This window comes from Athene cunicularia (assembly GCF_003259725.1).
Source record: "Athene cunicularia isolate RWA chromosome 1 unlocalized genomic scaffold, athCun1 chr1_part2, whole genome shotgun sequence".
Classification (NCBI taxonomy): Eukaryota; Metazoa; Chordata; class Aves; order Strigiformes; family Strigidae; genus Athene; species Athene cunicularia.
The window spans coordinates 38,590,356-38,616,421 of NW_020799092.1; the positions used below are offsets into that span (position 1 = coordinate 38,590,356).

At 34.3% G+C, this 26,066-nt stretch overlaps 1 protein-coding gene across 21 annotated transcripts in view; it reads left to right on the top strand.

Annotated features, from left to right (window-relative positions):
* Positions 1-26,066, top strand: part of PPFIA2 (PTPRF interacting protein alpha 2) — a 361,705-nt gene that overhangs the window by 114,010 nt on the left and 221,629 nt on the right. For 4 of the 21 annotated variants that reach the window (XM_026841160.1, XM_026841161.1, XM_026841162.1 and 1 more), the window contains exon 1: positions 4,962-5,398. The exons of the other annotated variants lie outside the window; for them this stretch is intronic. In XM_026841160.1, coding sequence (XP_026696961.1) covers positions 5,318-5,398 — 81 coding nt within the window. In that variant the 5' untranslated portion in view covers positions 4,962-5,317. Of the gene's footprint in view, positions 1-4,961; positions 5,399-26,066 lie in introns of those variants that run through there. 21 annotated transcript variants of the gene reach the window in all.

The following is a 26,066-nucleotide window of genomic DNA, read 5'->3' on the forward strand; positions in this document are numbered from 1 at the left end:
TGTGTTTGTCTTCATAGGATGCACAAATCCTTATGTTTGAGGTTAAAATAGGGCTTATAACTGCATGCTGACTTGGTACCAGCACTTGCTCTTGTAAGACAGGCTTCCCTGTACAAGCATTGGTATTTGTATAATCAAGATACAAAGCAACAAAGAACATAGATTGAAAATGTTGATAATCAGCTCTTATTTACAGAAACAGGTTGAATAACAGGTAAGCTGACCTATTTCTATGAGTCTTCCATTCTAAAAGGATTTTCTGTTTGTACCAGAAGGCTGAAAGGGAGTGAAAACTTCCTTGAGCTGTGTTTTGTTTTCCTTAATTCTCCCTCCCACTTTGCTTTCTGGGAGCTATAGTAGCTGGGGAAGTTGAGTTTCTGAAACTTGATATGTGTCAATTCTATACATTCTTTAAAGTGTATTCATTTGTCAGATAATGTTTTTGTGTTGCTTTTTTTGATGGAAAAAAATGAAATACTTTTGATGTAGAACTTCATTAAATGAGCTAAAAGGAATTGTTAATTTGGATATGGAGAAAAATTAGATGTGATGTGTGCCTTTCTGAAGATATTAATTGCAATTTTATAGCAGGTTGAATAGCTTTTGTCTGAACCGTAGTAAAGGCTTAACATGGTTTTGGTCATTAATAGTTGGAGATCAGAACTCTAAACACTAACAACTTTATGTTTAAAGCAAATTCAGGGAATTTTATCCATATGAGTAATGGATCATATGATCCTTCATCTATATTGATGTCTACAAAAGCAGGTATTAAAGAAACATCAATTCGAGTACAGTATTGTAGATTTTGGAGCCTTAGTAGGGTTTCTGTGGGTCTGTGAAGTTAAAACCCAGTGATCCGGGTTTAATGTGAAAGACCTCTAATGTTCTGAAAATCATATGCTCTCACTGCTCCTGGATGAAGGCATGTTTCTTTAACATGGTTTTCCCTGATAGTGATTTGCAGGGAAAAAAAGACTCTACAACTTGAACAGACTTATACAGTAGGTACGTTTACTCTGGCACTGGGGTGCAAGGGGATCTCTGCACTAAGCTTGCACACCCACCGCACGTTTTACCAAAAACTTAGAGTGTGGACATCTATATTCATTGTATTACATAACACAAACATACATATGCATGAGTAAGGCTGGGTTAGAAATGCTGATGTCAACAGCTTGTCATCTTTGCACCTGTGCATTGCCTCCTGGTGGTCATCTTCAGGGGTCTTTGATGAAGGCTTGTAGTCTTTCTCACCTTGTCTTTTCCCTGGAGCATGCACAGATTCTCTTGGCCAATTTCTTGAATAACAAGAGTGTTTTTCAGACGGTTTACTTTCTATCTTATCTAAGAGAACCAATAGAACTTCTACCATTGGTATATGGCTATCTTTACTCTTAGCAAAATTCCAGCTAGTTAGAGCCACTTGTTACTCAAGGCCAAAAGTATAATATTTTGCTGAACATTGTAATCCTTGGTAGATTTTCAGTGAACTGCTTTGTTTTGATGAACACAGTAGTCCTTGGTAAAATTCTACAGAACGGTCTGGGCAAGCAAGATTCTTAGCAATATTTAAAATACTATAACTTGCTGTAAATAAGTTGCTAAGCAGTTTTCTATAAGTAAATAAATCTCAAAACAAGTAATCATTTCTCTGTATCAATTGAGACATAAATGAGAACAGTATGTGATATAAAGTACTTGTTTCTGGATAATTACTCAATTTAATAAGAGCTGGTGATTTAAATCTTAACTCAAAACATCTGCTTTTCTATTGCACTACATATTCTGAAGAGAAACTATATCACACAAGCACTAACATAATAAAAAGCTAAGTGTGTTTAATTTTAAAGTGCATCTTGTCTCATCAGAGATACAAGTTCTTGTATTAGTGTCCCTGAATTTTCAAAGGACATCACATAATGGTCTGATATATATTCTTTATTTTTTGATGTGTCAACATATATGTTGATATCAATATATATCTACATTTCTGTATCGACTATAAAATACTAGGCCACACATCAAAAAAGAACACTTTTTAAAAAATTTATACCACATTCAAAGTTTTGGAGAGGAGTATCTAATTAAAATGCAAAGTCAGTATGACACATATTCAGACCTTGGTAACTCGTACATTCAAAAGTAACTGGAACTAAAGCCATCTCAGAAGCATTGCCATGTCTCATATTTTCAAACATTTAGGATTTCTTTTTTCATATAGTTTTTTTCCTCTACTACAACTTTCTCTTTATGGAATAATAAAATCATTTCATCAGAAGACTCATTGGAGCAAGTATCTGAATTGGGATTATATCCTCTGTGAGCACTCCTACCACTGAGCTGTAGTCATGGTCTGTGGGTGTCTTTTTCCGTTTGTCCTGTTGGATCTGTTCAGTTTCCTTAATTCTGTTCCACTTTCTGCTCAATTTCAGGCCATGTTGCTTGATACCCAGTTAGATATGGGAGACCTGGTTTTAGCTCCTTGCTCTGAGGAGATTGCTGAATCCCAGCTTTGGGGTTGCTGGGTTTTCTGAAATGTGACTCTTTCTGTAATTGTGAACATGCATATTGCCGTGCATCAGTTCATACTTTACTGAATTTACCTATACCCAGACCAGTTCCTGAAGGGAGACTGGTTTCATGTTTTTCAGAAAAACATTGTTTTACACAAATGTTTTCAAGCTGTTTGTTACATAAATTACATTCGCATTCCATGAGAATCCTGCAAGAACATGGTGTTGGCCTGTTTCAGTGAGCTAAAAAAATTTATAGTCATTACTGGGAGCATTTCACATGGGGTAGAAGTTAGTGGAGAGTTAGAACAACAGTTATAATGCCATGCTTTCTCTCCAGATATATACGGATTAGCTCGGGATATGTTTTGATTGGAATTTAAATGCAGGGGATGGGAGGATGTTGGGGGTTTTTGTTATTATTTTAAGTGCAAATTCTTTCATCTAAGCAGGGAAGACAAAACAACAGTTTGAGAGCAGTATTTTGAAAACCAGTATTTTTTTCAAAATAATGGGCAGCTAGGTTATGGCAGACAGTGATCTCAGTAAGAGCTCCCAGTGGAAGGCTGCAGCTAGATATGCAGTCCTTGAGGAACAAATGTGGAACTAGCAAGTCAAAATACAGCAATATATTACAATTGTGGAAGGCATTATTAAAACTGTCACTAGAGCAGTTATGTTGAACTTTGGTAGTGAGCATTTCTTAAAGACTTTGAAAATGTTTTTTTAGCAATGAACTAGCTTAAGGTTTAGCAAATGTCAATATGGGAGATGACCTAAGTTTCCTATATCCCTGGTAAAAATGAGGATTGTAAAAGTTGAAGCAAGAGAAATTCAAGCTAATAGGTAGTTATTTAGTACTGAAAGTAATTGTCAAATGGAGAAATGTATGTGGGATTTTGCACATGAAGTTGTCAAATTATGCACTTGATGAGAAATAAGAAATTTCTGTCACTTTTCAGGGCAGACAATCTTAAGTGTCTATAAAAGAAACTTTGTTCATTGAGCTGCAGGGAAATAGCATGTTTGGTCAGTAGATCATAAAGGAGAAACTATCAGCTCGGAATAAAAGGTTCTATACTCAGATTACCAACAATCTGGTACCATTTCTTTGACCAGTTGAGGGGCCCATTGCTAATACCAGCATCTAGATCTTCTGAAGAAAATGCGGAGAGGGGAGAATAATTTTAATTGGAAATCTAGGTCTTAAGAAAATGTTCCAAACAGTAGTTTTGCTTTGATTCAGTAAATGTTATAGAAGCAAGATCATGGTAACTATAAAGAATTGTGAGACATGACTAGGATCTAAGAATTTTTTTCTCTTTGTCTTTGAAAATATGATTATTGTGGTATGTGCCACACTAGCATACACATTTAAACACAGACATCTCTGCATCTATCCCAACTCTTTCATAGTAATGTTACTTTAGAAGCTGTATTATCTTCAGTTGCTAAAAGCATTAAGATAAAACAGGTTAAACAGAGGCAGCCTGGCAACTCAGCATGCTTTTAGATTTTTGACAAGTTTAACTTTGAAAGTATCATTTCTTGAATGGTTTCTCTGTTTCTCTTTTAAACCTTATGAATAAAATGCAAAGTCCTTGACAGAACATGTAAAGTTAGTTTTCCAACCTCTTTACATTTTTTTTACCCTTTACTGAAACCCTACTTTTCAATTTTTGTAAATGGAACACTTATTTGGTGTTGCTAAAAGCTGTCAAGTTCTTTGAATAGTACTTTCTTTAATGTCTTAATGTAGTTCAAATGATTGTGTGTGAAGAAAAATACAATTAATGCTTTATGGATGTTCGATGCAGGTGTTTCACAGTATCAACCTTAAAAATTAATTTTTTGAAAGATACTGTGTATAGTTAATGAGCTAAGCTGTAGATCTATAGTTTTGTGAAGCACAGTAAGGCTCAGAATAAAATTTCAATCTTATACTTAGTAATATTGGGTAAACCTTTCCTAAAGAGAAGTTCAGACTGAAGATGAGAAAAAAAAATTAGAAAAGAGAGGCTTATAATGTGTATTCTACTTAAACTGACTGTAGCTCTGTAAACAGTCACAGAAATATTTATTTTCCACTATTTGCAGCATGTAGTAGAACCAAAACATTAAGAAATATAAAAAATATTAATTTGGAGAGCAATACCCTGTTTCTTTGATCTCAGCAAGGCAGTCAGAAAAAAAAACCAAAACCAAAAAACCAACAGAACACCTTCGTGTTATTTAAAGCAAGTTGGGATGTGTTAACATAGCTGTCAGCAGCTGAAATGATAAAATTATCATTGTTATCAAATACAGCTATAAACTGAACACAAGACATGCTTCAGGCTAGTCAGAAGAGGTCCTCTGTTTTTCACTGTACGTGCTTGCTTGAAATGAAACTGTGTGTTATTGGTTAACTGGGATGCTTAGCATAATCACTTTGGAAAGCTGTGGTGGAGGGAGGTGATTATCACTGAGAACAGATGGGCAGGTCCAAAGCATTGCCAGATTCTGCACAAGCTCCATGTACTGTAGGTTCTAGCTCTCTTTTTCTTTGGCATTTCTTATTTTTATTCATTGTGCATATTTTGAAGGGCTAGCTGAGCTAGAGGTCAGGGAGTGATGACCTTACAGTTTAGCTCAGAGATGTAGGAGTGGGGAATTCAAAGCGCTGTCACTATACATCTGAACGGATGGGACAGACTGTGTTTTGTACAATTGCCTCCCTAAATGTATGAAAGGATTTATCTCTGAGCTTAGCACTCTGCATCTGTAGCTCTCTGTGGATTGTATTGTGTGTGTGACCAGAAATGATATTCTCGGATATGAACACTGTCTCTGCCTCTTCTAAAGTGCATCCTCCTAATGGGACCCGGTTTTATACTTTTCAGGTAAGTGAACTTTAATAAAACTGAAAGGATTTTTCTTAGTACTTAAATGATAGGTAAACTTTGAGTAAGAGTAGCTAATAGGTTAAGAAGCTTATTTGTTAATTAGTTTCATATTGGTACAAGACAATATCTAAAGAAATCAATATTATCACAGTAAGTTTACTGCCTTAACAATCACCATGTAAATTGTTCTTAAACATAAAATTGCAATCACAACGATTTTGCTATTGACTGTTCTTCCAAATAATATTGTTTTACAATTCATTAGATTTATAGTTCCTTAGATGGAACCACACTGTCTTCCTGCTTAGTTCAGATAAGCACTGTGGCATTATCGGAAATTCCAAATTCATATTATACAAAAAATATTTTAAAACCTTTGTTTGTTGTACCTGTCTGGATTTTTTTATATTAATCCTGAATGTAGTTTTGTGCTAGCTGATGCTTAATTTGATTCATGTGGATAGTAATTGCACATGTGCAATTAATAGAACAGCAGAATCTATTGTTAGTATTAAGATTCTTGTTTAAGCCAAGTTTTGTCTTATTCAGGTAAGTAAGTTTGTGTGCATAACTAAAGGTAAGAATTTATTATATGCTCTAAATCTAATGTGCAAACCAGTCTAATTACAACCATCTTTCAGTAGCATTTAATTAAAAGAAATCCTCAGTGCCTTGGCTCTGGAAAACTATGTACAATTCTACATTAAGATTTTAACAACAATTAAAGAACCCCACAAACCTCCCATCCCAGCTGCTCCTCATAGCACTCCAGCCCTGCAGGGCAGTTCAGACACTCCAGGTCTCAAAATGGCAATAGCTTTTTCAGCTCAGCCTCTGATACTTAGGATGTAAGTAACCTTCCCATTCCTGATAATGTAACAGTTTTGTCTTTTTAGTTACTTGATGCTATGTAGCGTGATGTCTTTAATATGTAATAAATCCTGTGTATGCTACCAGAGCAAACAATCTGAGGCAATTAAAAGCTGATCATAAAATGCATGGCAAACTTCTTTCACAAAATACAGGTACCCCATTCTTTGGGTCCAATAACTGCATTTCATTTTGTTGTCTTTTAATCCATTGTTTTTAATTGTACTGTCTTGCCCTTCTTACAGTGATGTCAAATGATAGTTGAGGGCTGTGCAGAAAGAATGGCATCCTCCTAACAGTGACGATCTGCTGATCCTGGCAGTGATTCAGAGACATGAATGCCCCAGGCCTGTTCCTCTACAGCATGACTACTTTTTTCACACACTGACATCTAAATATTCTGTACAGCCTCCTGTAGCTATGCTCTTAAACACAGTTCCTGACGTCAGGTATTCTTTTTGAGTGTGAGTTGAAAAAGTCACTAAAATTAGGATGCTTGGTTGTGATACCAAAATGACTATTTACTTATGTGGTACTTTATGGAAGTAAGTGCTAAAAATTAAGTATATAATTTTTTACAGTATGTATTGTTGCTACTAGCAATCTCTGATTATTGTAGATATTATCCCACATACAAAAAGTTCTCTTTTGAAAATTATTTCTTCCACTGAGTTTTAAGCTGAGGGCACAATAAATAAAAGGGAAATATAATCAAATTTCCTGTTGTGTTCTGGATACTTTAATGAACAATGTAGAGTTAAATGACCTTGGAATGTAAAGCTGCTAATTCAGGACAGTCTGTGTCTTCTAGAAGAGCTTGGTGTTATCAGTGCTAAAAGAATCCCTGAAAAAATAAAATCGACCAAAGAGCCTATATTTTTCTGTGATGACCTTTATTTTTTGTATTTGTTTGTTTACATATATGCAGTATAAAGAAAGATATGTGATGGAACTTTTGAGTTCTTGCTTTGGCTTCCTTTGTCATTGCTTGCTTCCTAGCTTTTGATCACCATGTTTGTGGGATATTCTCTTTACCTCTTGAGTTTCTTCAGTCTTTTGCAAATGTAATAATTGCTGAGGACTTCATATGACTCTTGTTAACTGTTTTGATCTGTTTTAAACAACTTTCACCTTTTGCTTTCTTACCTGTTCAGTTGTTTCTATATGTTACATCGTGATCGCTTTGGGACGGAGAATCTATCATTTAAATAGCTTGCGAAGTTATGGGACAGTTTAATGGTTCTTAATTTGAAATACATGTGCTGGTATTTAACCTAAATATGTGAAAATAGTCTTAGCAAAGTCAATGTCTAGCATGTTTAAAACTGAAGAAATACAAAATTTGAGATGAGCACCTGAATTCTGACTGATGGAGGGTAATGACTCATTAAGCTACTGAATTAATTGTGTATTGATGTAATGATTAAGCAGCTAAATTAATTGTACATTAATTGAAAACTACAACCTATTAATTTCTTCAACAAAAACGGTACTGAAAGAAGTACAAAGCATCTGTGCAAGTTGTAACTTTATCAGCAATTCACTGGTGTTCTTAGGAAATAAGACCAAATTGGTCTTGGTCTCTGCTGGCCAAGGAATCAGACTGGCCATACAGGGGTGCATCTAGCAGAGCATTTGGACTGGGGAGAATTATAATTCGTGGATATCTCTACAAGTTTTTGAGTGTTTATTAAGATCAAATCAAATGCTTTGAATAGTATGCTTTAAAATAAAGTGTCTTCACTTTATAACTGAGCATTAATTGAAATTAGTCTGCCATAAATTTTCAAATTCAGAGATTTTCTTGCCTGATGAACTTTACTTCCAGTAGATTAAATTAACAAGCAATTTCTTGACAACTAAGTGCAACATTTACAGAATGAATAAACAGGCTTTTTTAATTTCTTCCTTCTCTCCCTCTTTGTGTTTTAATAGCGTCTTTGGTCTTCAGGACACCTACTGTTCAGTAAAAGTATTGAATTTTAAAATTACGTTGATATCTGCAACTATCTAGAAGCTATGAAATTCCTACTACCTTTGTTCTGCTCAGGAAATCTGACATTCTGAAAATGTTAAAAGCATTCAATATTTAGTATATTGAACCAATGCTATAATTTAAAGAAGCTTAAGCTTTGATCCCTAGACTTGACTGTGCTTGATTAAAGCAATTAAAATATAGAACTGTATGGGAAGGTCATACAAAGAAACTACATACTGTATGAAAGGAAGGAGTTGTGCTATTATGAACAAGTTTTTGTTTTATAATAACCAAGGCAATACCAGAGTATAGCTCTTTGTATTTTAGTATCTCTGTTTTATCTCAATTTGCTTGTGCCATCCTTGTCAGACCTGCAGAGATATAACAGAAAGCAGTAATTTTCTTTTTGTCTTCAAGCTTGGTAAAAAGGTAGTATTTCTGCTACTCTGTGGGTAAATTAGACTGTCAGCAGTTCCACAGTAAGCATGTATCTTTCCTGAGATTGTAAACATCAAAGCCCAATTAGTAACCTTGCCTTGCTGTCTGGTTGGTCTTCTGTTTCACTGCATTTAACAGTTATTTGTATAAAATAATGATGCAGGTGGAAAAGTGTGGATTAGAAAGGAGATATTTTTAACTTGGATATTGGTTATGAAATGGGAGACATTAATGAACTGAAAAAAATTTCATCAAGCTGTTTATATAGAGAACTTGAGGGTGGTTCCTTTTCATGAGAGCATATCACAAAGGAATTTTGAAATTTCAGATTTTGTTTTTTATATTAAGTACACATCTAAAGCGCAGATCTAAATGCAGAGCTAAATGAGGGCTAAAAGTAGTTGCCAGTAGGCAGAACTTGGGAACTAGGCATGTGCAGTAGAGACAAACACGCTCAAATTGTGGCAGTACACGGGGGTCTCATAGATCTGGCTGCATCTTTAGCTTTGAAATCAGCAGTATGCAGTAACAGTTTCCATAAATGTTAAACACAAACTTGCAGGTATTTGGAAGCAATACTATCCCATTTTGTAGTCAGATGAGATCTGTAGTTTATAAATGAACTTGTACGACAACTAGACTATATTCCTTGCTAACAAGTAGTGAAATAAGGACTGATCTCTTCTGAAACCTGGGAGGTTAAAGCAGTTTTTTTACAGTTAACTGATGATCAGAAGGTCTGTAAAGAAAAAAAAAAATTACTTTCTTTCAAAACCTGCAAAGAAATCCTAAAATACTCATGACATAAAAATGTAAATACACTATGAACTGCTGTAAAAGTGCTGATCAAATGTTTGAAACTGGGTTACTGGGAAATGTTTCTATACATAAAACATAAAACATCTATCAGCATGATCACTGCTGGGTTTTATTTCTTAGCAACTACATGTTAACTCCAATGACAGTGAATTAGCAACAGAATGCAGACAAAAATGTTACTTTCTGGTACAGAATGTGCCTTGAGCTTTGTGGGGAAAAAAAGCATATTCTTTAACAAATACTAGATGCACTCATTTTTTTTCTATTAATTCCTATATTAATAGATTAAATGAACTTACTCAAAACTTCTGGTTTATACTGTTGTAGTTTTAGTGTATAAGCTATTGTTCTTTCATGAATCTTCTTATATGGAAATAGTAAATGAAACAAAGCCTCTCTATAAGAGAATATCTTAAAACATAATTGCATACATTTATCAGTAGATTATGCTTTGGGCAGGTATGCTATGCTACTGTAGTAGGCTCTAGTGTTTCTTTTTGAGTAGCTTCCTCACATATTTGTGTGATGTAATTTAATATCAAAGACTACAGATTTTGAGTTTATTTGCAAAAATCCCCAGTTTCATGAAAAAATACTTTGGTGATGGAGATGGGCTATTAGTCACCTTGTATTTGACGTGATCACTCATACTGCTACAAAATATGTGTATTTGACTGTATCCCTAGTCTATGCAGACTTAACTGCACCTGTAGAAAATATAGATATATAACATGCTGAATATGGCCAAAAAATTGTGTGTACTTTCAGAGTTGTCACCTGGTCCATGGAAGAACTGTGGAATGTGATCTTACCTCAGACTGTTCATCTGGCCAAGCATATGGGCAACACCTTTCAGAAACTGCTAGGCATGGCATTTCTTCCTTAGTTTTGCCTTTATTTTTATCTAAATCTTTATTAAAAAGATTTTTCACTTTGTTCTTAAGCACTGAGACAGTATGTTTCTTTCACAAACATAATGTAAAAGTACTAGAGGCATGTTCTGTGTGAAATCTGCAAGTCCATAGCCAACTGGTAACTTGTATCAGTAATGCTGGTAAACATCAGTAAAAGGACAGCTCTAACAGGAGTCAACTGAGTAATTGGGTTTACATGCAAAAAGTTGTGGTGCAGATCATGTAAGATTATTGTAGACTTCAGAAGTTTTGAAAGCTGTGTTAGTGAACATAATAACAGTGGCAGAAAGGCTGACAAAGTGTTTTTAAAGACTTCTGACATGGTAATGGTGACAGAAAATGGTAATGCTGGACCAGTGCTTCACCCTGTAGCCAAAAAAGAATATTATTACAAAGTATGGGCAATGTCAAAGGCTGGAGACAATAATACAGTGATTTGCATTGCAAAGAGCTTGGAAATATTTATAGCTGTGTAAGTGGGTTTTATATAATTTTAGAATTTAGGAACTTTAGAGGAATAGTGTGAACAATATGCGTACAGGCTCTTTTAGTAGATATAAATGACAAATGGCAATAGAGGCTGGTGTTACAAGTGAGTGTTATTTATTCCTATTTATTCTGTGATATGTATTTTTATTGCCCGTTTTGTGAAGAACAAACTTAAAGATTTTCTGCTTAAATACAGACATGTTAATGCAGTGTTAATCTGAATGTACCCCCAAAATATTTGTTCTCTGTATTAAAAATTTACAACATCTTGAAGGAAAACTACTTTAAAAATTTTATACATTAAAACATGTTATACCAAATAAACTTTCAATAAGTTTCATCTGGTAGTGCTGTTAATTTTTTTTGGTAGAATGGAGAATACTGAGCATTTGTTAATCAGTGTAGCTATACTGACAATTAGTAGGTTTAATCATTTTACTGAGTTGGTCAGAATGTGGAACATGGAACAATTATTCAGGATGACAGGAAAATATGATTGTCTAAGGGTTCAGCTAAAAAGCCCTAAAACTGTTACTGTGAAATATTTAATGTTGTGTGCCTTGGGTATTTAGAGAAATAATTTTGTTTGCACAAGGTTTTTTTGCATAATTATGTTGTGCCAGAGAATTGTGATTTGTGGCCATCAGTGCTCATGAAAGACAAGTCCTCACCACCAGCAATCCTGTCCACACCTGTGATACAGGGAGTATCTTTGACAAGCTACTTGTTTGCTGGTTAACTTCTGAGTTTTAGCTGGGAACCATGCTGAGAGCTGCCCCAACTGCCACCATATACCCTCTTCCTGCTTAAAAATCAGTAGCACTACATGGTCCCAGATTTTCCATAGGTTTTTTCCAGCCAGTCAATAAAATGGTGATAGTTTTTATGAATATGTGGTTCTGCATGCAGTGAACTAGGAAGGGTGACTTGACTGAATATTAACCAATCTATAGATACATTTGATGTATGGATTTGATACATTTGCATTCTTCTTTAGGTGGAAACACACAGTGCTTGAGGAAGAAATTAAAAACATTATGGTTCTAAGATAAGCTTAATTACCATGAATTTGATAGTGGAAATCAGGGAAAATAATCTTGTGAAGCCACAAGATGAAACTAAACATATGTGCACACACAGACACATGGTTTCCAAAAAACAGTTAAGAAAACTGAGCATAGAAGGATTTTGTCTATAGTATTTTTCAATTGTAGAGACTTAGTAAATTATGCTATTTAATAAAAAATATAATTAGAGTAAGCAAAGAATACAGGTCCCTAAAATACATACATACATAAAACAGCGCTTAAAGGCTTTGTCGTTAAAGTCAATATTCATGTAAAATTTTCTTTTGCCTGTCATACAAAAATATTTTGTCCACATAATAGCATTTTTTCATGTGTTGAAACTGAACAGTAGCCAAGCAGAGCAGTCAGTGCACTTCTCCCATGCGGAATTCCTGTCATTCAGAGTTTGGCCAATTCTACTTTGCAAAGTAATGGAGTAGAGTCAGAAAGTAACTTGTCCTTTATCTGCCAGAAGCACTGGGGCTAAAACAGAGCTGCTGTTTCTTTTGCAGCTGAGTTGATGTGACCAATGAAAGCAGGGGATCAGTAGGAGGAATAGCAATAGGAGTGCTTTCCTCCTATTCCAGAAATAGGATCATGGTACAGTGTCTGAATCATAGCTAGAAATCATGTTTCTGGCTCAATTTTCACTTCACTTTATTTTATATAATGTATTTTGTCCTCACAGTCTTTTTGTACATAGTTCATGCATCTGTAAGGCAAGAGGATCTGTTGCTCACCTGTTATTCATGTAACACTCATACAGTCTTAATTATCAACAGCATCAGCTGATGATGTGGTGAGGTGAGTGATCTACCTGCAAACTTCTTTTTTTAACTCTGTCTTAAGGCAAGGAAACAAGCAGATGAAGGCAGACAATGCAAAACACTTAGCATGTTGAACTATTCTGTGATTGAAGGCAAGAGAAAATGCATTGTTTTAATGGTTTTCAATAAGTTGAGATGTGAACAAGCTTTTTTTTCTGGGGAACTTAGCCTATAGGTATATCTATTTTTGGGAAATTACTGTGATAGAAGCATTAAAGCAAATATTTCTACCTATTTAGTCATAGGTTTTATTTTCGTTTTGGAGTAATGTTAATATGCATCACAAGAATTTTAATACTAAATTTCTTAGTAGTGATTTCTGCAAATTTTATTTTGCTTCATCTGTTCCTGTCTATTTATATTCAATTGTATTGAATAAATGCCAAAAAATTGACATTTATGCTTAGCATAATGTTTATGGAGGACTATAAGGCTAGGGTTGTTTTGAAATGACAGCTGACATAATTAATTTGATATTGTGATTCACTCAAATATGTAAACAAATAAGTAAAATATGGATCTAGTAGTTCCACTGAAATAATTAGAATTACTGATTCATGGAAATTTAATAATGTTTAAATTTTTTCACTAGGAGGAATTAGTTTCACATGAGTAAGAGTGCTTGTTCCCATAAAATGTGTTTATTTCTAGTGATATGTCTAACAATGTGTAAGTTGATTTTACTTTTTTAAAATTAAGTATTCTAAAACTTCATGCGTGGTGGTGGCACAGTGCAGAGGAATGACTTTGTCTACACCATCAGCCATAACAGTGTTGGTGCTGAGCAAAGCCAGAGTGGTGAGGAGATGCCAGTGGCACTGGAAATGTATTGAGGGTGTGATTACATGTAGAGATAAGTTTGTGCTGTAAGTCTAACTGAGGTGTGAGGGAAGCTACTTGATCTGAATTCCTGTGCTTATATCTCCATTAATAAGTAGTGTGGCAGAATAAATGTTAGAGTAAAGGAGGAGGATCTGATGTCTGTATCATCCACATTTGGAGGCCAGGTGGGTTATTTTGGAATAGGTCTAATCAGGTCCTATAAGCTGAACATCCACGAATGGATGGAAAATATTAATTGCAATCTCAGAGATCATCTTTCAGTTTCATTTCATCCAGGAGTCATCCAGGTCAGGCACTCTGAAATCACTTCATGATGCAAACCAAAGCGAGTTGAGACAATGGGGAAATTTGCTTCAGACCTCCTGATGCAAACTAAAACAGTAATGCATAGTTGATTTCTATAATGGCAGGCTCTGATAAACAGCATTTCAGAAAAAGGGCTGAGTTCTGAGTCACAAATTATATTATGAGAGAGCATATTCTTCTGGAGTTCAGAAAGATAAGCTTCCCTATGTTGAGCTAATCTTTGTTAATATAACTGTGTTGACTCTCTAATGTCATACAGTAATTTCAGATGAAGCTTTTCAAGGCCTGCTATTTGCAGTGTGTTTTATTATTTTCCTAGGACTTTGTTACTAAAATAAATATTATGTAGACAAAAATATTATTAGGATGTTAAATTTCTGAGCAAATAAAAACGTATTAATGTACGGTTTTGATGAAGCATAGGAAGATTTTTTTGACATTAAGTTATGGAAACCTATTTTCTTTACCATAATTTTGTATCAGTAGAAGGCAGACAGAAAATTATTTCAGGTTAGTAATTGAGTCTGTTTAAGGTAGTTGAGAACCTGAATTCCAGATTGGCTTAGTAGATGGATTTGATTTATCTCATAAGGTTTGAAAACATATATGGACTCTGTAGGCCTGATGGCTTGGCTAGCACTGTAATGAACAGTGGAGCATAAACCTAAATATCAGCTAAACTGTGCTCAGCAAAAGAATTAAATTAGTAACTTAATAAATGCACACATACACACATCTATTGCTTGAAGTAAAGCTGTCAACATCAACAGTTGTGCTTCAAATAAAGATCCGATAACAGTAGTACATATATTCATCTCCCCAGACTGGGAACATTGTACCTTGTTTGAGGTGGTCTGAATTTTCAGCTGTTCAGTAAAAGAGACCGAAAGATTTTAAAGCTTGAATAAACCACGGGGTGATATTAAAACTGAATTTGGAATCCTCCAACAGCTTCTAGTTTACTACCAAAAGAAACAATCTTCTCTCCTTTCAGCAGATGTAACAGTCGCCATCATGTTTCTCACATACATAAAACTAAAACATCTCACATAAGTGAATGTAGAAAGAATGAGCAGTTTTGGAACAATCTCAGAGATAATCAGAAATAGTTTGTTTGGGTTTGGGTGGTTTGTTTTTTTTTTTTCTATTTCAGATAATGATATAAAACTCAATGCATTTAACCAAACTATTAAGTAAGAAGCCAAGGAAAAGTTCAGATCAGTAGGGAGCACGAACACCAAAGTAAAAGTTACCCATTTAACTAAAGAATCTGTCAATTTTACATAGATTATCCCTGAGAAAGATTATTTTTTTTTTAGTCTGTTTTTAAACATAGTATCTTTCCAAACACACACAACACTTCTCTGCAAATATATTTTGGAAGAGAGTATGAGAGTTCCTAGAGGTATGATGGAAAGTTGTAATGGGTTCATTATGCAGTAGTGCTTTGAATTGATTCTTGGAGTTGAGTTGCTGGCAAATAGTTCAATAGCTATCCTCTTTTACTCAAAGCAACTTTGGAAGCATAAGTCCTGGTTTTTAGTTAAAGCTTAATTGTATATATATACATATATATATACATAGTATAATCATGTTTAGTACTCCATATGGCTTTATTTTCTCTTTCAGAAGTCAGTATTTGTTGTTGCATCCTTTTGAATAGTAACAAAACAAAATGTAAAAGTTATGCTGAGTTATTTTCTATGTTCCTTTTTTCTAAGAGTGACTCAATGAATAATGTGCAGAATACAGCTGCTACTTAATGCAGTAGAAAGTATATTTTCTTCCAGCACTGTGCTCTACCACAGCACATCTTTGGTGACTAGAAGGCAGGCAATACTTTCCATAACTGACATGAAAGGTTGTCCCAGTTTGTACATACCCTGAAGGAACTCTCACTTTTATAGAGCTCTGCCACTAAAGAAGTGGTATCTGAAGTCCATAGTAAGTCTCAGCTTTGACAGTATTCACTACTTACGCTGATTCCAGTGATCTTACTTTTCAGTGACCCTCTAAAATAAATAGATGCAAACTGACACAAAAATGTGACTTATTCAAGTAACAGAGTTCATTCAGGTTTTGTGTAGTAAATGAGTCCAGCAGTATTTTAAATAAATGTCTTTTGACAAGTCAAAATTAATATTTTTCATTGCATTTAGCTTTTGCCTTCTCACTACCAGCATTTCAAACCCAGCAAGGTACTTCTTAGTGCACAGCACTTTGGGCATTTGTGGAATTAGAGCTCCTGAGGGTGATGTCCCAGGTGAACTAAAATTGTAATGCATCTGGGTTGTTTACATATTAAATATATAGTTTTTATATTTAGCCCAATGTTTAAAACCTCATAGTCTGTTTTTGTTACCTGTTAGATACCTTTAATTGGATTCTTTATGTAGTTCTTATTAATCTTCAAAACATTTATTATGTGATTTATTTTTTTTCTAAAAATACCAAACTTCATGGTGATGAAATTGCGAGATAATCATTTTTAGCCTGCTCTTTTGTAGGGAATTTTCATGTCATGGACTTTTAATAATTTCAGGATACACTTTTTAAAGCCACACACTTTTGGTCAGGTATTATGCAGTTGTCAAGTATCATTTTGGGAGTTTGACATCAAATAGGTCAAATACCCTTTATGCAGAATTACATTCTTATGCTCAGAGTAAATCATCAGGGACCATGAGGTAAAAAAACCCCAAAACACAAAGCTGAAACAAAAACAATCAATAACAAAGCTACTGTTGAAAGTTTCTCACAGTTCTCCACTTCCTTTTTTACTCTTCCAGGAACAACAATATATGGCAACAATTTACAGACTTCATCTATTTCCCTGTTCTGAGCAGAGCAACTTCATTGGAGGTTTGACGTTCAGGACAAGTTTTATCCTCTCTCTCACCTTTGGTTTGTGAGAAGATGCATAACAGGTCTCTGAACACAACTCTCCTTCTGTTACTTATGGTTTTAATATTCATAGGCTATTTATAGAGGGAAGCATAGTCCTCTGGAAGCATGAAAATATCAGTAATGCATTAGTGTCAAATTTAATCTCTAATCTTTGTAAAACAACAACTGAGAAGACAGTCGATTTTTTTATTCAACAAGTGGAAGATTTCATTAGATTGCCTAATTTTAAATACCCTTCCCTCTTAGTGTTGGTGTCTTCTACTTAAAAATCTTGCAGATAAGCATTACATTTAAAATATGATTGCTAGAAGTAGAAAACAAGGGAAATATATATTCCCCCCTTTAATCTGCATTTTGATGCAATTTGCATTAGATCTTTTATTTCCTGTATAAACAGAAATCTGATGTGCATTGAAGTCTTCTGACACCAGCTCCTGTTTAAGTCTCATTACTGTTCACTGGAATATACTGAGAACTTTCTAAACAGCTCTGGACCCATAGTCCCCTGATTTGTGGGCATGGACATTTTTAAATTAAAAATTGTGCTAAGGAAATGTGGTGGCATGACCCTGAAAATAGGTAGTATTAGATCTAATGGTTACGCCTTTACATTAATTCTTATCTCTAAACTAAAACAAATGTGATTTTTATCTCTTCAAACAACTATTTCTTTCTGGAGAAAGAACAGTTTGTACTCTTCTAGTCAATCAGAATCACCATATTGAATTAGCATGACTCTAGCATGGTCTTTGGCTGTCTCTAGAATAACAGCAGTGGGCTCTACTAGAGCAATAGAGCAATAGAATAGTGTATTTAAGGAGAAAAGGAGATTCAGAAGTTCAAAATAAGAGCATGGATTTTCTCATCTTTTAATATGAAATTTTAAAGGGGAAGTTAGCTGTCCATTTCTGCTGTAAATTCAGTTGTCATAGTACTTTAGCAAAGATCTTAACTCAGAAAAAAAGTGTAAAAGAATATAAAACTCCCCTGTCTGTATGACAGACCATTGATTTCAAAGGAATTATTTCTAATCCATGACTATAAACATCTAGGTACCTTCACAGGACCCAAGCCTGTCTCTGCAAATTTTCTACCTAGCTTATGCTAAACATGATATGTAAAGTTAAGTGAAATCAGGAAGATTGTTATTTCATCAACACTCATATACTTTTTTAGAGAAGTGGCACTTGCAGGTGTACCTGTATCTAAGTTTACATAGTCACTGTTTGTGGTAGCATAGTGAAACACTGCCACTCTCAATAGTTCCTGCCTTCATTGAAGGACTTGTCTGCTATTTTAATAGTTAGTTTTTTTTTTCCTGAAGCACCATAATTATGTTGTGAAACTTCAACACAAGTGTTTTGGAGTAGTTTCTAGGTCAGTAGTAAAATAATTAATTTAGGACTTCAAGAGCATTGACATTTAAAAATAATACATATTTTGTATGTGGAGGTAAACCGTAAGAAGTAGATCTGTACTCCCAGCATGTTTGTGAGTTGATATTATAGAAGATTTATTCTGAAATATCTTGATAAAGCTTTACCCTGCGAAATTTGAGAAATGAACTTGAGAAATCTTTCTTACGGCAGTACTTATGCAGTCACTTTCCCATGGGAATTTTTTTCCCCAGTAAATATATAAAAACTAAATATATATACACATTAATTTGAGTATGTGCATAAATATATATATTTCACTGTGAAAAAAATAGCTCTGGAATCTGAAATAAGTGGCAGGACATCAGAAAGCCTTGGAGCTCTGAAGGAATTCTTAAGAGTAGAGGTTTTTTGGTAATTTTGAAGGATTTCAGCAGTGACAGTTTAAAAATGTCTCTGAGAAAGCATAAGCTCTTACAGCTGTGTAGCTGTCATTAGCTGTCACAAACCACTTAAATATGCTATTACTTAATTACTGACAGCATTCATAAGACGTTTTGTGTTTTTCTAGACAAATTTGAGGGTATGGCAATCTAGTCTTGACTTTTGTAGGTAAAATCAGCTAAAGGCTTATTGTGTGGTATCTGAGTAAAATAATACACTAATAAAAATCTAATGTTCTAGTGGAAGTGCAGCTTGAGCATCTGATATGTCACTGGCATATGGTCCAGGACAGGATCTTAGCCTTGTATGCTGGTCTCTATCATAATCCTAATCCTGTGGGTAGAAATATGATATATGTGAAATGCTTGAACAGTTCAGGATATGCTTTCCAAACTGTGTGACCAGTTGGGAGCTCTGTAAATAGAACTTCTTTATTCCTTAGCTTTCTGACTGCTTTCACTGGGTAGGGCTGCATAGAAAACTGGTGAACAAAGAGCGAGTTTACCTTCTATTTCTCCAGAAAAGAATGGACTGTCCAGGCATTTGTTTTTCATCATTCCCATTTATTATCTGAATGAAGAAGACTTCACCTCGAGACTTTTATCTCCTGGGAGACTCCGGACTTTAAGGAAGCTGGGGAAAGTCAGTATATAGTAACAGCTGATAGTTCACACATTTGCCTGTTTCATCTCTGTGATTCATTCATAGAATGCCAGATTTCAGAAAACTGCTTTTGAATGCTTGATTTCAGTTTCAGGAAAAAAATCCATTAGTTTATCACCCAACAATGAAGAATGACTTCAGAGCTGTAAGGTGAAGAGCCAAGGGCCAGGTGCACCAGGAGATATTGTCATGACTCTTACTTTGGCTCACAGATTTCACTAAAAAGGTAGGAATGCCATTGTATCTTAAATCTAGATTAAGTGACAGAGAGCAAATTCAATTGAGTAAACAATTAAGCACCTGTAAGACTTGAAAAATCACATTTAGCTTATCCTTTTCCCCAAAACGTAGCCAGAACAAGGGAACGTGGTATACTGGCCAACACAGTTCCCTCCATAAATATGTCAAGACCAAATACGTTTGCTTTTGTCAAGCCAGCATTTGTGAAATCATCCCTGGTCATTTCTTATTCAGCAAACAAACTTAACAAATCTCCTAGATCTTTGCAATTAAGCAAAGAGCTAGTTATGTTTGTTGAAGATCACCAATACTTGCAAGAGAAAAGAATTTGGAGACATGAATTGTTTTCATTAAAGAGAGGATTTTACCAAGGAGACAATGAGCATTCATTTCGATCTTGAGAAGCTTAAGTGAGAAGAACTGATAGTGTGGCTGAAGAATATGCTGGAAGCTTTCATATGGCACCTGCAGCATGTGAGATCTAAATCACAAACTGGATTGCATTTCTCTCACGTAAAAAAGGGTATGGTTATTTTCAAATTTAAGTCCCACTCATTTCATGTACCAGCTGCTTTTTCACCATTTAATCTCCTTTTATTCCACTTAACAGTTCTGATATAGTTACAGTTCTTTTACCATCTCATTGAACATGACAAAAATATATATTCAGATAGCAACTGAGTATATAGCATGATATGACTGGATGGTGTAATCTACTACAGAAATAATAAATTTTTTTTCGTTCCATATGTTCTACATATTTGGGAAAACCAGGCCTGTTTGTTAGCTCTGATTTTTCACCTCACATTTGCATGAAACCAGTGTAAGATGGAAGGTCAAACCCATTATTTTGTTCCACTTAATTTCCTTCAAATAACAGTGTTACGTTACTTCCTGACAGGGTTTAATTAGTGTCTCTGGAGATTCTTCCTAAACTAAAGTTTTGAGATTCTTCAGAAAATTCAATTGTGAATTTATCTGACCAGCAGAAAGCTAGAAAGATTGTTATCATCATTATTTTATTTACAGTGTGTATGTGTCTTTGCGTGTGATGTGAGAGTTAAAATAATTTCAATTATATGTACAATTTCTATAAATGGATGAGCACAGCTAAGACCCATTTTTTTCATAAGTTATGGTACAATTCTACTTTTTCTCTTTTCAGAAACAAAATTTGGTTTAGAAGTCAATTTTTGTTTTGGGGTCCTCTGAGGACTCATCTTTCTAATATAAAAGTTTCACCTTCACTTTCAGGGCAAGGTGTACCTCACTTGATATTCTCTCTCTGTACTGTGAAACTCTACCCAGACTTCTAAACCTGCTTGCAATTCCACTAACCTCTTTTTGTGTACTGTGTAAGGATATAAACTACTCTAAAAGTACCTGTTTCTAAGAATTTGAGGGGAACTTAGGAAGGTTATCTTTGATTTATTACATGCTGATTTTTGGTCAAATCAAACTTACCTGCAGTGTCCCGAGGGTTAAGAGTGAATATTTGTTTTGTTTTTAAACTTAGCTCATATTTTGGCATTTTGAAAATTTAACGAGAAGCTATTTTTAATGCAAATTTAGTGTGTGTGCTCACTGTATACTTACTCTGAGGCAAGCAAATCTGAATATTAAAACTGTATATTCCAGTCACCTTCTGAAAAAGTAGATAATCTGATAGGGTTTGATGTGTGGTTGGTTGTTTTGCTGGTTGTTTTTTTGTGGTTGTTTTGACTAACATGATTTTAGAGTGTGATAGAGACATGGAAAAAGTACTTTGTGCTACTAAAATAAACACCATTCAGAGATTTTTATATCAAATGTTATGTATATAACCATGACAAGACTGGGGTTTCCAGTGAAGAACAGATGTAGTTTGAGTTTTTAGATCAATCTTTCTTTAAAGAACACATCTAAAAATACTGTTTATTTACATTGGTAGTAGAATTGGCTATGCTTTCAAATATGAACACTCTCTGATATGTGCACTGTGCTTACATTGCTGAAGGAAATTTCTGTCTGTATAATATTCAGAATAGTTTTGATATAAACCTATCTGTCAATAATTGAGAGACAGAGCAAAACAAAATGAATTATGTCAAAGTTTACATATCAAAAAATTGATTTTGGCTTAATAAATAATGGTATATTGTGCTTTTTAAGAACCATATATTAAAATTGTCATCCTTTTAAAATTCTCTATGATCTTTTTTGGATAAAAACAGAGGAACTACATAGCTTGATTTTAAAAAATTGGAGAGTTTAAGGGAAAACTTGTTTGATTTTTGTACGTTTTGTCTAACCTTGACATCAGACATCAGCTCTAGGTAAAATTAAACCATTATGTTTGATGTGGTGGTTTAGGCCCTGCCGGGACCTGAGACCACAACAACAGTAACAATGAACAGAACAAGAGATATACCGCACAGACACAGCACTGACCCAGACAAAAGCCAACCCAAAACTCTTTCTGCACTTGGGCGCCCGGATCTGACGTCAGCATGGTATCAAATAACCCGGCTAGAGCTCCCTCCCTGCTGCTGGGGAAACGTAACCCTATCCTAGCTGAACCAGGACTCTTGGTTACATGAATACACTCAGGTTTGTAAGAACAAAAATTAGACATATTACTGCTGAAATTCAATGGGATTTCTCACTTTTCTGAAGTAATGACGAGAGATTTCTGCAGGATTCAAGTACTGATCTACTGAACAAACAATATATAAGGAAGCGTTTGACTACAGAAAATGAACATTATCTCTTTTATTGAAGTGCAATTGTAAAAAATAATTGTAGATTTCACCATGCAGTATGGCTGAAACTTAAAATCTATCCCAATTTGCTCTCTTCTGCCATCCTATTTGATTCCATACTGAAGTACATCATAGGAAGAAGGTAGCAAATCCATCAAATAAAAGCATATATCTAATAAATAAAAACAGTGCAGGAATGACAGATTGAGGGGCAACTTCCCTTTTGTCCTCTGGCTCTGAAAAGCTTTTCTTAAGTAGAAGTAGAAAGACTGAATAACTGCACCTTTTTTTTTTTTTACTATTTCAAGCCATCTATGATGGTCATAGCACTGATCTGCAGCAGGTTACAATAGCTATGACCTGCATAGTGAGGTAATATATGTAGGGAACTACTAGGTTCTTGAAGTCTTTAATGATTTGGTTCTAAAGTAGTGTAGTTAGGCAGTTTGTAGAAAAAGGCAATGGCTTTAGATAAGCATCTGTCTGGAAAATACTTTACCAGGTCTAGGAAAAATGTTCTCTAAAGAAACTAACTCTATTACTGCAGTGTCTGTGGACTTCTACTGAACCTAGGAACAACGAATTGGAAAGAAGTTAGAGTTACTGTCTAGAAAGAGAAAAACTAGTCAATGATTGTCACAGACTAAAAACTATACTGACCCCAGATTTTCAAAGTCTGGGATTATACGGGCCTAGTAATACATTAGAGAAGAAAATATATTTTCCTTTTTTTGGTCATTAATGTTGAACCTTTTCTCAGTGTCTCAGATATTTTAAGTCTTGTATTTCAGGTGAGCTGCTCTGAATGGAATTTTTTAGGATCTGCTGGTTGAGAATTTGATGCAGAGGTGCCACGGTCTATTAGCCAAGCATGACTTCCATAGGGACAGAAAATGCAACTGATTGTGAAAGGGGTTTTGTGGAATTTATATTTCAAAATATCAGTTGGCTCCAAATCTCCCTTTCTTAAAGCCAAAACTGTCTGAAACCCATACAAGACCAAAGGAAATGCAGGTCTTTTTGTGGGTAAAAATATAATTTTTGCCTTCAGCATGGAGTGGCAGCACTTTGGAGACTCACTTCAGGGGCTAATTAGACACAAGCAGGATCTATAGCTGTGACACTCCTTAGTTAGCAAATACAGTTTACTCCCATATAAAAATCAAGCATCTTGAAAATGGTTAAAAACTAAACAGGATCTGCCACAATATCTAATGTTTCATGCGTTAAAGCTGTAGGTGAAAGGTTTCTTCTGAACATGCCATCAGAAAAAAGACAAATTGATCAGTGTCATTGTGTAGGGTTTTTTTTCTAAGCTAGCAGGTAAATTGCTTTCGTTAATTTGACAACATTTAAAGGAGTTGTTCTGTAGAAAACAGTAAAGCTGGAGAATGGGGGCTCCAAAGCAAAGTAATTATCTGTTCTTGCAAAACAGGTACTGAAGTAGAATGATTTTATATGTAGACCCACAAATCCAAGAAACAGTATTTATTGCAGCCCTTAGCAGAACAGATGGAACTCTGTGCTTTTCAACTTACTAATTAAACACAAATTAAATCTTGTTTCATATCAGCTATTGTCTTTCTCTTTCTTTGTTCAGAGTGGTAAAAAGATGGCTTATAATTCTCTTTACTCTCTTCTTTTCTTGCTTCTGCATACCCTATGTCCTGATAATCTTAAGAAAAGCTACATTTTGCGTATTTTTCTTTTTTTAAAAAAGAATGGTAAAATACTTTAAGAAATTAAGCTTCTTCACAGCCTTAAACTTTTGACATTCTTGTGCTTTGTGGGGTAAAAAGAACATTTCCATTCAAAGTCCTGCTGTGGTAATAATAATGAGAGCTTTACCACCTACAATGTAAGGGAAGCTCTATTGCAAGTATCCAGAATGAACAACTTTGAGCCAACCTTTTCCATCTCTCAAAGGAGGGATTAATGATAAAGGCTGGCATGTCTTGTTCAGATTGTCAGTGTTTTCAAAGACTGTGAGCCCCCAAAGCTTTGTCACTTTCGTGGAGCTTACTCACTGTGTAAATGCTATATTACACAAAAAAATACTGCTTTATAGGAAAGTTGATAGAAATATATAAGATAAATTACTTCGTTACAACTGCTTCTGAGTATTATTAATATAAAATTTTATATGAAACCATACAAATATATTCCATGATTTACTATCTTATGTATTATTTGCTACTGTATTTTTATCAAATATACATTAAAATATATAGTATCTTTATGATTTTTATGAAAATAAATATTATAATCTGGTGTAATTATCTTTCTATTTTAAAATTATAAAACTTTAAGGGTTACCCGTCAGTGTTAGAAATGCTGGAATTTGATGGCAGTATAGTATCTAAATTATAAAATGTATGAGATGCCTTGGCTGACACAGACCATAGCAGCAAGGGTTCACAAATACATACTTCTGTTAATTCATTTCTATGGTATATTTCCTTGAAAAATTTTCCATTATCCTGCTAGTTACAGTTGGAAATTAGCAATACTAAAGGTATGATATTAAAACCAAATATTGGTTCTTTAACTTTTCCCATAATCATGCAGAACTTCTATTTCCAATATTTCTATAACACTAAACATATACTTGGTTGGAGGTATTAGAAATAATCCTTATTTTTTTTTCCTTGCCATGGTGCATTTTTTTGAGTATCAGCTTAAATATGCTATCTGTAATCTTTCTAGATGGAAAACTGCAACTGACTTCAGTGATTCTGTAAGACCTCAAAAACAGGCTCTTTTTTATGTGTTTAATAGTGCTGTTTTAAGACAGCAAGAACAAATAGATAAAACATTAAGCTAACAAAGCTACTTTTGATTTAGTTTCCATTACTGTTTTATGGGATGTTAAAATGCTAAGGAATGTAATTCTCACATATTTTCTTTATATTAAAGATTATAAATATATAAAATTTAAAATAATTAAAATTTGTATAGTATTTATATACTGCCTTTTATCAAAGGCATTCACTTTTTTCCCTAAGAGCTATATCGGAAACAGTTTTATCAAATCAATACTTCAAATAATTTAAAAATTAATGTCTCAATGTTTTGCATTGTTCATGTACAGAAAGCAGACTAATAGAGTTTTTTCAGAAAAAAGTCTATTAATAGTCTATATAATATTAGCTTAACTGTAGTAAGCTTTTACAAACATTTCTGCTAGAGAAATGGAAGCAACACTTTGTGTGGTGTTTGGTGTGTCTCCTTTGTAAGAACACAAAAACGCTTGATACTGGTCAGTGGCTTGATAGTTTTGCTGTCAGACACTTTCCAGAAGCTTTATTTGAACATTTCACTTAAGCGGAAAAAAAAAAAACCAAAACCAACCAACCAAAAAAAACCCTCAATAAGTATAATTACATGTATATATTAAATAGAATTCAAAATTAGTTTTGACGATCGATGCTACCTGGGTCATTATTACAATATAAGTGAAGACATTAACAATTTAATGCTTCATCCAGAGAGAAAAACAAAAAAAATGGAGCCTCTCATAATTCTTTTTTTTTTATATATTTGGAACAAAGTATTTTGAGATGCTACCTAGACAGAAAGTTGTTTTTCTCCCTAAGCCAAGCTGAGGTGGTGAGCAGAGATGTAGCCATTAAGTGTAAGTGCAACTAGTACTAGATCATAATCATACATAAATATTTAACATGTCTTCTAAAGATTTTGAGAAATAGGCTAGATCTGTTTTAAATATTGGGTTTTATTCTGGT